Source organism: Micromonas commoda, chromosome 11 (genome assembly GCF_000090985.2).
Source record: "Micromonas commoda chromosome 11, complete sequence".
In the NCBI taxonomy this organism is placed as follows: Eukaryota; Viridiplantae; Chlorophyta; class Mamiellophyceae; order Mamiellales; family Mamiellaceae; genus Micromonas; species Micromonas commoda.
Window position 1 is genome coordinate 81,554 of NC_013048.1, and position 12,031 is coordinate 93,584.

Genomic DNA, 12,031 nt, shown 5'->3' on the forward strand with positions numbered 1-12,031 from the left:
TTTGATTTGAGCCGTTCGTTTTCGCGCGAAGGCCGCACATTGTCGCGCAGACCACGCGAACGCCGCCAACCCCGGGAGGACGAGGAAGGTCGACCGCGACCGATTCGATCAGCTCGAGTGCGCCGAGAAGACACTCACGGGACCGCGACCACGGGCGACGTCACCTTCGCGATTCCCGACCCCCGACACCATCGTCTGAACAGGATTCTCGACATGCAGACTCCCACCAAATGGAAGCACAACTTCAGCGCCGGTCCCTCCGCGGTCGACGCGGGCGTCCTCGCGAAACTCAGCGCCGAACTCGCGTCCTTCGAGGACACCGGCATGGTAAGTGTCGATGTCGCGTGAGCCCGGGAGTCGCGCTCGCCTCTCACCCGGTTCGCCGCGCTAATCTCGGCCCGGCGGTTCGACCGTGACCTTTCGCTCCCCGAATCGTCTCACAACCACGCCTCCGGGCATTTGAAATTTCTGCAGTAACACTTACAAGTTGGACCGTTCTCTCGACGACCTCGTGCTCGTGCTCACGCGTCCATCGTCTCCGTCGTCTCACCCGCGTTCCTTTCCCCTCGCAGGGTCTCATCGAGCACTCCCACCGCGACGCGGGAGGCCCCGTCCAGCGATGCATGGCGGCAACCTGCGACCTCGTACGAGAGGTCCTCGACGTTCCCGATTCGCACGACGTGCTCCTCATGCACGGCGGCGCTCACGCGATGTTCGCCGGGGTGGCCATGAACCTCGGACGCACGATGGGCTCCAAAGCTGACTTCGTCGGCGACGGCTTCTGGAGCAAGCGCGCCGCGGGCGAGGCGAGCAAGTACTGCGTCGTCAGGCACGTGGGAGCGACGAGCCGTACGCTCGGCGGCGTCGCGATCCCGAGCCCGTCCACCTGGAACGTCGACCCGACCGCCGCGTTCGTGCACGTCACCGCGAACGAGACCATCGACGGCCTGGAGTTCCACGTCGATCCGACGATGCCGCCGGACGCCCCGCCCCTCGTCGGCGATTTCACCTCCACGCTGCTCTCCAGGCCCGTGGACTTTTCCAAGTACAGCGTCGTCTACGCGAGCACGGGGAAGAACCTGGGTCCGAGCGGCCTGGTCGTCGTCATCGCGCGCAAGGATCTGCTCACGGGCGAACGCGAGATGGCCATCACACCCGGGGTCATGTCCTGGTCCGCCGCGGCGAAGAGCGCTCCGATCCAGAACATCTGGAACACGCCCAACGTGTTCGGGATCCGCGCGTTACAGCTCGTCCTCGAGGACTGCAAGGCGAAGGGCGGCGTCGCGGCTATGCGCGCGCGAGCGACCCGCCGGGCGTGGAGCGTCTACGACGTCATCGACGCCAGCGAGGGTTTCTACGTCAACGAGGTGGAGCCCGAGTTCCGCTCGACGATGACCATCCCCGTCAAGTGCAAGACGCCGGAGATCGAGGAGAGGTTCGTGGAAGAGTCCGAGAAGGCTGGCTTCTACAACCTGAGGGGCCACCCGCTCTTCGGGGGGCTCAGGATCACCGTGTACAACCAGGTTCCGGACGATGCCGTCGAGGCGTTGGTCGGTTTCATGCAGCAGTTCCAGATGAAGGTCACGGCCGAGGAGGGCACGATGTTCGGCGCGAACGGCAAGACGACCTACGCCAACTCGCCCCCGTCTGTGCTCAACTCGTTCGCATTCATGGATTAGTGGCTGCCAAACCTGCAGCAAGCAAGTCAACATTGTAAAAAAAGCCAAGTCACAGCGCCGTCTCGCGGGCTCGAATTTCGAAAACGAAACTGACAGATGAGGTGCGTTTCGATGCGATTTCTGCCGGCCTCGGTTGCGACCGACCTACTTTTCACATCTCACGCCGCGCGCCACGATCAATTGTCAAAATCGGCGGGAAAATCGGGTTTCAAAATGTGCCGATATCACGGTCGAACCGCACACGCGGGCGAGGTCTTGATCGCGAAATTGACCGGCGCCCGATCGCGGTTGAAAGCGGTTGAAAGGTCAACGAGGCGGGGTGCATAGGAAATCCGGTCGGACACATTTCGACCGATCTATGGGATTTCCCGACGGTCTGCGAACAGGCAAAACCGCGTTGTTATCGAGAGATGCACGGCGACCGTCAACAATTCTCTCCCTCCCCTCGGTTTTTGTCAACACATTGCCCGAGGTCTGCCGCGCACGCACTCCTCCCGCGCGCGTCTCGCACGTGCACGGCGTCGGTCGAAGCGCACATCGAGGACGAGCGGATCATCGTTCAGACTCTGAAGTCGAAGCAGCGCGCGATCGTTCTCGCGTAGCCCACACCAGACGCGCCTCCAGCGTGGTCTCCGGCGACCCTCGCGGTCTTCGCGCTTTTTTTCCAGCGCAGTGCGAGCGAGCGAGCGGATACTTCTTATTCGCGTCACCCTCCGACCGGAAAGGCAGGCGTACGTGCGCAATCTCCGGTAGATCGCACGAGTCGTCCTCGCCGAACCTTCGCCATGGACCACAACCAACTTCCCGCGGGGTTGTTCACCCCCGAGAGGCCCTCCGGTAACGGTGGCGTCGACAACACGGTGCGGCACATCTCCCGCCCCAAATCTTCCCGCCTCGACCACGGGCCGACTCTTCGATGCGATAACCACCCGTTCGCGGCCCCGTGGCGCGCGCGCGCGCGCATCTCCCGCCTCGCGACTTGATCGCATCGGGCTTTTACCCGGCCTACTTTCCGATTCCGTCCCCATCCTGACCTCCGCTCGTTCGCTCCATCCACCAGGCGGCGCTTCTTTCGTCTCCGTTCCTGCTCTTCGCGAACGCCCTCTCGCCCATCACGCCCTCTCGCGCCTTGCTCATGCAGGGCATCAGCGAGACCCAGGCCGCGGCGCTGACTGCGCTCCCGAAGGACTCTCCCGCGCCGACGAGCTTCGCATCGCCCGCGGGCACCAGAAGGTGAGCCACGACCCCTCCCTCGATCTCCCATCGCGCGCGCGCCCTCGCGCGTCTCCGACCACCCGCCGGGGTTTTTCCCGCACCTCCGATCGCCTTCTCACTCTCCCGCCCTCCCGCCTCTTCTCGCGAAAAACAGCGGTGCCGTCGCGGGCAGGTCCCGGAGAGGCAGCAACCTCGGCAAGGCGACCGAGCCCGCCGGGCTCGAGGAGGTCGCGATGCACGCCGACCAGGCTGTGCTCGCCGCCGTCCACGCCCTGGCGCAGTCCCCGCTCCGACCGGGCGTCCTCGACGACGTCACGGACGTGGCCCAGCTACGCAAGCAGGTGAGCCCCGTCGCCCCTTCGTTTTTTCCGCGCGCGCGCATCGCAGTCGCGATTCTCGCCGCTCGACCTCCCGCCTCCCCGGAGCGCGCGCGATCGGAGACTGGATCCGCGCCCGCATCGATCGCTCCCGCGTGATCACCCCGACTCCGCGCGACCCCCAACGCGCGTCGCACCGCGCGAGCGCACGCGACCGCGTCGGTCGCGACCCGTGATCGCGCGGGACCCGCCTCGGCCCCTTTCGCGCCCGCGCGAACGCGATGGTCCCCATAACCTGTACCTCTACGCGACTCTCGATCCGCCCCCGCCGCCTCCTCACCCGAACTTACCCACCTTCACCCCGACGCAAACTCCGCAGCTCGAGACCCATTTCGACGTCAACCTCACCGAGCCCGAGGCTGCGCACGCCGGCATGGCGCGCGCGCTGGAGGAGGAGCTCCGCCAGCTGGATGGCGAGCTCGAGCTCGAGCAGCACGCGACGAGATTAGTTCGCGGCGGCGACGTCGCCCCGTCGCCCGGCGGAAACCCGAACGACGCTCGCGGCGCCAACGGCCGCCGGTCCCTCCGCGGCGCCGCGGCGCGCGGGGCGACGGGCCCCGCGGGCGTCGGCGCCGTCGCCGCGCAGGCTGCCGAGGAGTCGATGAAGCGATCCAGCACCACCGGCGCGTCGACAGAGTGGCCCCACGGCTTGGCCAAGACGCTCAAGAACGACGGTCGCGACTCCCCGCGCGTCCAGTCGTCGCGCGGTAACGGCAAGAAGTCCGCCAACGGCAACGCGGGCGGCGTCGCGCCGGGCGGCGGCGGCGGATCCAAGTCGAAGAAGGCGGGTGCGGGCGGCGGCGGCGGCGGCGGCTCGATTGAGCGGCTTGATCAGTCGGCGAACGCGGGCGGGCGACGGGGCGGCGCGCAGGGAGCGAGCGATCGCAGGCTGTCCGTGAGCGCCGCGGCGACGCCGGCGGTGAAGGGCGAGCGCCCCGCGGGCCCGCTGACGACCCCGTCCCCGACGAAGGACGGCGAGGACCCCTCGAAGTCGTGCGAGAGCAAGAAGTGCAACTGCAAAAAGTCCAAGTGCCTGAAGCTGTACTGCGAGTGCTTCGCCGCGGGGGTGTTTTGCCACGAGTGCTCGTGCCAGAACTGCCAAAACACGAGCGATAACGCGGGCCTGGTGCAGATGACCCGGCAGCAGATTGAGCTGAGGAACCCGAACGCGTTCGCGGACAAGATTGTCGCATCCGGCGACGGCGGCGGTCAGCACAAGAAGGGGTGCCACTGCAAGAAGAGCGCGTGCCTCAAGAAGTACTGCGAGTGCTTCCAGGCTGGCGTGCTGTGCCAGGATTACTGCAAGTGCGACGGCTGCAAGAACAAGGAGGACAACGGACAGTTTGGCGGTCGGGGCGGAGCGGCGGCGGCCAAGCCCATTCGGATGCCGACCCTCTCTGGCCACGGCACCCAGGCTGCGGCCATCGCCGCGGTCGAGGAGGCGGCGATGTTCATGGCTTCCGAGAATGACCACCACGGGTTGATCATGGAGGATCTCATGCACATGAAGTCCCCCGGTCGCGTGGGCCTCATCAACGCCGGCCTCATGTCCCCCGGGCGCTTCGGCATGGGTTTGATGTCCCCCGGCCGCGGGCTGGTCATGTCGCCCGGCAGAGCCGTCCTCGCCGCGGTTGACGGCCTCGGCCTCGACCTCCTCCAGTCCCCGCCCAAGGCTGCCCCGCCCGAGGCGGCCACGCCCGCCGCGGGCAGCAACGCCAGTGGAGGTTCCAACAGCGTCGGTGCGACGCCGATGAAGGCCCGGGGTGAGACGGTGTCGCCGCTAACCCCCGGCAGCGGGCGCGGGACGATTCTTCGCGCGGGGCCCGGGCGTCTGACCCTCACGGGGGGATCCGCCATAAACACCCGCAGCAAGGCGCCTCCGCCCCGCTTCGACGGGAAACCTAACGCCAACTCCGCGAAGGGCCCGATGGTGACCCCGACGGTGACGCGATCGTCGAGGAAGACGAGGAGCTTCGGGGCGATGTCCGGCAGCCACGACGCGGCGCTGGCTGGGGGGATGATCACCACCCTCGGGTCACCCGTGCCCTTGTCCACTCCGGAGGGGTTCGAGTGAGGAGACGCGGGAGGAGGAGGAGGAGTTTGTTCACCGAGGAACGAGGTGATGAGAGACGGGAGTTGAATGGTCGAGGAGGAACGTGATTAAGGAATTGACGCTCCGACGGGATCGAGACTGATATTAGGGATTAGGGAGAAACGACGGGGTTATCGGGAGACGAATTCGCGACGTCCGAGCCCGAGCGGGCAACGAGATGGCACCCCGAGCACGGCGGAGGAGTTGACAAACGCTTGTTGACAACAGCGCAACCTTCAGTGGCGGGCTGAGAGACCGGCACAGGTCTGGCAGCGAAAACACCTGTACATGTAATGACACTCGAGGCTGAGATGAGAAACGATCCGACCGGATCACGTCTGCAGCAGCCTCTGGCTGCGCAGGTACAGCAGCACCCCCGTAAAGAGCGCGACGCACGCCGCCCCCGCCGCGATGAGCACCTCCCCGAACGCCCCTTGGTTCGACCTGAGCGGCACCGGCAGGTTCATCCCGAACGCGCCGGCGACGACGCCGAAGACGCCCACCGCGAGCGTGGCGTTGGATATGACCAGATCGATCTTTATCAGCCTGTTTCGCTGCGAATCGAGTGAAATCTCGGCCAGATCCTCGGTGTCCTCGGTCGCGTCCCGCAGCTCGGCCAGCCTGGCGAAGCTGAAGTCGACGTGCATGTAGTACGCCTCGAGTAACGCCTCCACTCCCTCGTGCTCTTCCACTCCCTCGAGCTCCTCGCCGACGTCGGCGTCCTCCGCCTCCGACGACGAGAGATCGTCAAAGGGGACGCCGTCGGAGGAGGATCCCTCAATCGAGAGGCTCCTTCGCGGCTCGAGCTGCTTGATGGGCGACGTGGACAGATCCGGGAACGAAACCGGCGGCGGGTGGAGCTCCACGCGAACCGCGTCTTCCTCCACCGGGGACGGTCGAGGCGCGCCGGGCGGGTCCGGTGAAACCGGACTCCTTTCCGGAGGCTCCTTTTCGGACGAGTCGACGACGACGCCGGAGGAGGACGACGATCGACGGCGGACGCGCGGACCGGACGACTTGCGGTGCCGCGACTTCCGTCTGGAGCCGTGATTGGACGCGGCGCCGTGATTGGACTCTTCCTCGCCGCCCGAGCGGTAGTGACGGCTCCTCCCGTCGTCGTGAACGTGGCGGTCTTTCTCCTCCCTCGTCGTCAGGCACATCGCCATCATGTCCCCGTCGTCCGCCAGGAGCTTGCTCAGCTCCTCACGCACCGCCCCGACGCGCCTCGACAGCTGGTTCATCGCCGCCTTGGCGCGTCGCACGCGCTCCAGCGACTTGGTGGTGACGTGCCTCGCGAGCGAATCCAGCGCGGGATACGCGACGTCCTCGAGCGTTATTGTCTCCTCCAGCAGCCTGGCGCACACATGGAACAAAGCGGCTTCGACGACGCGAAGTTCGAAGGGGAGGGCGAGGACTTTGAGGTCCGCGGGGGATTGACGCAGGCCGAGGATGTCGGTGGTGGCGGCGGTGGCTTCGGGCGAGACGCCGCCGTTCGGCATAACGTCATCCGCAAGAACGTCGTTTGGAATAACGTCGTTTGGAATGACATCTTCTGGAAGAACGTCTTCTGGAAGAACGTCTGGAAGAGTCTCTGGAAGAACGTCCGTCGGCGTCGGCGTCGGGTCTTTTGCGAGCATCTTCCGGAGGGACTGGAAGAAGCGCTTGGCGTGGGGATCCGGTCCGCCGTCGTCCCTGTCCGCCATGAGCACCACTCGCGTGGATACCACCACGGCTCTTATGTGCTCGAGGTTGATGACGAGCGCCCTCGGGCGGATGAACACGCTGCTCGGGTACCTCGTGGGCAGCGCCGGGTCCAGGATCATGAGATCCCGAAACGGCACGCCGAGCTCGCGCTGCATCTCCATCTTCGTCGCCTCCAGAAACGTCGACTCGCCGTCGACGTCTAGGACGAGCCACTTTCGCTGGACGTTGTATCGCTTCTCGGGTTGCGCCCCGGGGTCGCCGCGCTGCTCGCGGGTGAAGACGATGGCGTTCGGGCCGGGCTTGAACGCTGGGGCCGGCGCGAGGGTTTGACCGAGCGGCGGCGTCGGGTTAAAACGAGCCGGGTCTCGAGCGGCGGCCGGGGTTTGGTCGACGCCGTCGGGGGTGGAGCGGCGGCTGAGCCAGGCGGAGGTCTCAGCCTCGGAACCGACCGAACCTCGGAACCGCGCGACATCGGTGAGCCGCCTCGCGACCCGCCTCGCAGCGTCGCCGCGCAGGGTGGTCGGATCGCCGAGCTCGTCGCTCGGGGTGCGATCCAGCCAGTGCGATCCCTCCCCCGCCGAACCCATGCCGTCGTCGTCGTCGTCGTGGTCTTTCTCCTCGCCAGAGGAGGAGGAGGAACGCTCGGGGTCGCCAAGCAGGGGCTCGTCGAGCGACCGCTCGTGCGCACGTCGCCGGGTGTATCCGGATGGACCGGGTGCCGGCGGAGGGAACCGCTTCGTCGCGAGATGGAACGCGCCCGACGGCTCGCGGCCCGGCGTGTCGCGCGTGAGGCGTCGTGGCTCGGGGCGCTCGCCTCGTGCCACGACTCGACAACAACGCTGGACTGCTGGGCTTGACACGGCAGCGTGGTTTCCTGGGACGTTTCAAAAACTCGGGGCGCGGTCGGACCGCGCGCGCGCGGGGCTCGGAGGGAGGAGAATGAACGCCAACGCCGCGCCGCCGCTGGGAACGCGACCCCCGGTCGATGTCGCGTCCTTCGACAGGAGCCAGCTCTCGGTGTACCTGAAGGACGTCGTCACGCTCGCGCTCGAGAACCGACCGGAGGATCCCATCGCGTTCGCGAGCGATTACCTCCGGAGGGTGCTGGGGGGCGCCGGGGCGGTGGCCAGGGCGCACCAGTACCTCTCGCTGAGCCCGCACACGCGCAGGGCGTTCACGGACAACGCGCTCCTGGCGTTCGAGGTGCTCAGCGGCGACGAGGAGGGAGAGAAGCCCGTGCCCGGCCGCAAGTTCAACCAACTCATCGACGCCCTGCTGGAAGACGCGCCATCCGCAATCGCCGAGCGCGTTCGCGACGTGCTTCGGACGACCGACGACGCGGAGGTGCGGTGGTGGGAGTTTCAGCGCGCCGCCAAGGCGTGCTTCGCGCTGAGAGAGTTACTGGAGGAGCTGGAGAGGCTCTACGAGCGCAGGGGATTCACCGGCGCGGGGCCGTCGAGGACCCCAACAGAGCCGGAGAGGCTCCGCGACGACGACGACGACGACCGCCGCGCTATCCTCGAACCGGGATGCGCGTTCGAGGTTCCCCCCCGCCGCTCGCACCTCCCCAAGGCGGCGCTCACCAGGGTGCTGTACGAGACGCTCAGGCTGGAGCGGGAAGCCATACCGTACCATTGGGGGCCGATCGGTAAACAGGTGCGAGACATGGGACAAAATGCGGGCGCGGCGCTCGGAGGCGTCGCCGGGAGCGTCGTCGGTTTCGAAGCCTTCGCGGGCGCGGTTGTGCGGACGGCGACGCCGAGGAAGGCGTCGAGGGCGGGTGACCGGGACGGCGCGGGCGCGTTTAACGCGAGGGATTCGTCGTGAGACTTACCCCAACTCGGTGAGGGTTTTAACTTTCACGAAGGTAGACCTTGTAGTAGACTTAAGATTAGCTCGAAGCGGTCGGGGTTACTCGGGGTTACTCTCGACGCTTGAAGCGAGTCGGTCCATCGTCTCACGCGCGTCGTTCGGGACGTGCGGGTTCAAACCCAACGCGCGCATCCCCCTGAAGCACGCCTCCAACCCGCGCAACGCATCCGCCGGGCCCGTAAACGTATGGCTGTAATGGGAGCCCGGAGCAACTTTATCATCCGCCCCCACCGGTTCCGCCCCCCCGGCCGGTTCCTCCCTCGCCAGCGCGCGGAGCAGGACGCACGCGTCGCGCGGCCCGCCCAACACCGCCTTGAACGGAAAACCCCGTCGGGCGGCGCCGTCGACGAAGGAGCCGCGCGCCGGCGCGACGATGACGTCCGCGAGCGAGAGGACGTAAAAATCCACCGCCGCCTTCAAATTCGCATCTGTCCCCTCCTTCGCCCCGTCCGACGTTCCCGACGAGACGTTCCCGAACACCACCAAATCGCCCCCTCCTCCTCCCTCGTCTCCTTCCTCGGCGAGAAGCGCGTGGACGAGCGCGGAGTCGGTCGCCGCGTACACCCTCGCGGGGGCGTGCACGTCCACGTCGCCGGACTCTGTTCGTGAACTCGTGTACTCGCCGGCGCTCGCGATGGAAACCAGGGGAAGACCCAGCGACGGCGCCCGTCTCGCGCAGTCCAGGTACCCCGAGAGCTGACCGTACAGCGCCGTCCAGTACAGAGGCTTGTCGTCGCAGTTGTACGGCGCGAACCCGCACGAAGGGGGGCCCTTCAAACCCGGCGCCAGCTGTGCCCTCTTCGCGAACTCATCGTCGACGGAGACCCAAGACAAAGAATCCGTATCCGCCAAGCGCAACTCGCAATCCGCATCCGACGCCCCCTTTGACGCCCCCTTTGACGCCCCCTTTGACGCCCCATTTGACGCCCCCCCGGACCCCGACACCGCCGCCGCGTTCATCAACGCGTAAAACCCCACGAGCGGACGGTGCTCGCCCATCGCGGTGAGTCGTCTCAGCGCGGACGTCGCGGCGGTTTGCGCAGCCGGCGACGGCTGCGTCATCGCGAACCTCGCGCAGTGCTCCCACCGGGACCGATCCACGCCGATGGATCGAAACTCGAGCGGCGTCGTGGCAGGCGGTGCGTTCGAACCACCCGACACGCCGGCGCCCCCCTCGCCGTCGAGGACGTCCGCGGCCCAGTCCGATGGCACCAACGAGTCTTCCCCGTTTGCATCCGCGACGTGCGCCAGTATTCGCGGCAAGTCGCGCGAGTACCAGCTCAGAGCCGGGTCGTCACGAAACCCAATCACGCGGGGAACCCCGCACTGGCTGCGGTACTCGAACGCGATGACCGAATGCGCCTCGTGCTCGTCCGCCCAGAACTTCTTGAACCTGTCCACGTATCGACCCGTCGCGCTCGCGGAACGCTCGTTAACCGCGTCGCACGACTCGCAGCAGTCGCACGTGAACATTCGCGTCGTCGTCGGGTTCGGGAAGCCGCCGACGCGCGCGTCGGGCGAATCGCCGTGCGCCACGTGGCCCGTACGGTCGTTACACGACCCCACCACCGTCAGGTTCGCGTGCGTCCCGGCGACGTCCAACTCGCGCAGTTTCGCCGCCGTCGCCGCGTTCCACCGCGCGTCGATGCCGCCCATCAGTCGGAAATAATCGCCGAGGTTGAAATACCCGTCGTCCGTCGTCTCGTCGCATCTCGGCGGCGGCGGATTGAGCGCGCCGCTCGGGTAGAGCTCCTCCCACGGCTCGTCATCCTCCGCGCAGTGCTGAAAGAACACCGCGCGTCGCGTCGCCATGCCGAACATGAGCCAACGCGCGAGGTGCGCCTGCTGGTCCCCCAATCCTCGCCCCCGTCGCGCGAGCGCGTCTCTGACGATGAGCACCCGCGGCCGATGCACAGCTGTGCCGTTCCCGCCGGTATCCCGCCAGAGCTCCTCGTACAGCTGTGTGTACTCCGCCAGAGCCTTGATGAACGTGCGCCGTCCGCGTCCCTGTGCGGTGACCATGTCGTCGCCGCAGACTGCGGCGAATGCGCGCAGTTGCCTGCGCACCGACGGGATCTGCGACCACTCCTTCCCGGCCGTCGCGTCCGTGAGGGACGCGAGGGACGCGAGGAGGTTGGACGGGGAGTCGTCGGCGTAGAACTTGCGTCCCCACGTGTCGTGCGCCCCGCTGGTCTTGAGCGACAGGGTGTTGTTCTTCTTCGGGCGCTCGGGGACGTTCAGGCCATCTCCCGTTTTCTCTTTGAACGTCCACGTCCGTCCTGATGGGCCTTTGGTGGAGCCCTCGTCGTTGTTTTTGATCGACGATGCCCGCGACGCCGCGCCGGTCGCGCCCGTGTCCGCGCCGATGTCGAGCACCGCCACCCCCCGCGATCCGACCCGCCCGCCCGCCCACCCGATCTGCGGGGCGCTCACCTGCGCCACCAAGATCAGCCCCGCCACCACCAGGAGAGCCGCGAGACCGTTCAGGGTCCGCGCGGTGGAGCTCGTGAGGTACGGGGTCAGGGTCTTGACGGAGATGCCGCCGTCGGCGGGCGACGACGAGGATCCGCCCGACGAGCGCCGGCTCCTGGGATCCCCGCGGAGGTATCCATCCTCCCAGGGATCCTCGGGGTCTTCCCGCATCGCGCCGCTGGCGAGGATGCGATGTGTTTCCTTTCTTTTCCCGGCACCCCGGCGGATAAATTCCCTCGCACGGTGGACCAGTCAGAACACCCGCGTGTACACGTCTGACTCGGGAAAGCACGGTTTATTTTCGGCCGATTCTCCAGCTGCACCAGACGGAAGGCCGCGGGGGTGACTCGCGGTGGTTACCGCGCGACAGACGACGAACGCGCGAGGTTGGGACGGCTGCGGCGTCGCCCGAGAACCTCACGCGATGAGACGAGCGAGCGCACTCGTCTGTGCGATGCTGGTGCTCGCGTCGGCGGCGAGCGCGAGCGCCGATACCCGGGCGACGCGCGCGGGCGACGCGCATCGGGACGCGCATGCGAACCCACAGGCTGATGAACCCGTCGTCGAGGTGGCGGGCCTCGGCGAGGGAGACCTGACGCCGGTGCCGTTCCGGACGGCGT

General features: G+C 67.1%; 6 protein-coding genes across 6 annotated transcripts; 4 read left to right on the forward strand and 2 right to left on the reverse strand.

Moving 5' to 3' along the window:
- The first annotated feature begins 54 nt into the window (after positions 1–54).
- Positions 55–1,759, forward strand: MICPUN_95387 (predicted protein). Its single transcript, XM_002504748.1, has 2 exons — positions 55–327; positions 573–1,759. The coding sequence occupies exons 1-2, from the start codon at positions 214–216 to the stop codon at positions 1,677–1,679; spliced, it is 1,221 nt and encodes a 406-aa protein (XP_002504794.1). The 5' UTR covers positions 55–213; the 3' UTR covers positions 1,680–1,759.
- Positions 1,760–2,464: 705 nt separating this feature from the next.
- Positions 2,465–2,662, forward strand: MICPUN_62262 (predicted protein; the record flags this gene model as incomplete). The annotated part of the gene is made up of 1 exon (XM_002504749.1): positions 2,465–2,662. The coding sequence occupies one exon, from the start codon at positions 2,465–2,467 to the stop codon at positions 2,660–2,662; it is 198 nt and encodes a 65-aa protein (XP_002504795.1).
- A 465-nt stretch (positions 2,663–3,127) lies between these two features.
- Positions 3,128–5,345, forward strand: MICPUN_102921 (tso1-like transcription factor; the record flags this gene model as incomplete). Its single annotated transcript, XM_002504750.1, has 2 exons — positions 3,128–3,235; positions 3,591–5,345. The coding sequence occupies 2 exons, from the start codon at positions 3,128–3,130 to the stop codon at positions 5,343–5,345; spliced, it is 1,863 nt and encodes a 620-aa protein (XP_002504796.1).
- Positions 5,346–5,695: 350 nt separating this feature from the next.
- Positions 5,696–7,654, reverse strand: MICPUN_86239 (CorA metal ion transporter family; the record flags this gene model as incomplete). Its single annotated transcript, XM_002505056.1, has 4 exons — positions 5,696–6,048; positions 6,321–6,438; positions 6,488–6,952; positions 7,088–7,654. The coding sequence occupies 4 exons, from the start codon at positions 7,652–7,654 to the stop codon at positions 5,696–5,698; spliced, it is 1,503 nt and encodes a 500-aa protein (XP_002505102.1).
- Positions 7,655–8,006: 352 nt separating this feature from the next.
- On the forward strand, positions 8,007–8,894 carry MICPUN_62265 (predicted protein; the record flags this gene model as incomplete). The annotated part of the gene is made up of 1 exon (XM_002504751.1): positions 8,007–8,894. The coding sequence occupies one exon, from the start codon at positions 8,007–8,009 to the stop codon at positions 8,892–8,894; it is 888 nt and encodes a 295-aa protein (XP_002504797.1).
- Positions 8,895–8,978: 84 nt separating this feature from the next.
- Positions 8,979–11,582, reverse strand: MICPUN_62266 (predicted protein; the record flags this gene model as incomplete). The annotated part of the gene is made up of 1 exon (XM_002505057.1): positions 8,979–11,582. The coding sequence occupies one exon, from the start codon at positions 11,580–11,582 to the stop codon at positions 8,979–8,981; it is 2,604 nt and encodes an 867-aa protein (XP_002505103.1).
- Positions 11,583–12,031: the final 449 nt, after the last annotated feature.

What these genes read in the sequence shown, in the direction of transcription:
- MICPUN_95387 (XM_002504748.1), top strand. Translation starts at nt 214, where the DNA reads ATGCAGACTCCCACCAAATGGAAGCACAACTTCAGCGCCGGTCCCTCC. An exon ending in CCTTCGAGGACACCGGCATG is followed by an intron (nt 328 to 572) that starts GTAAGTGTCGAT and finishes TTCCCCTCGCAG; the next exon opens with GGTCTCATCGAGCACTCCCA.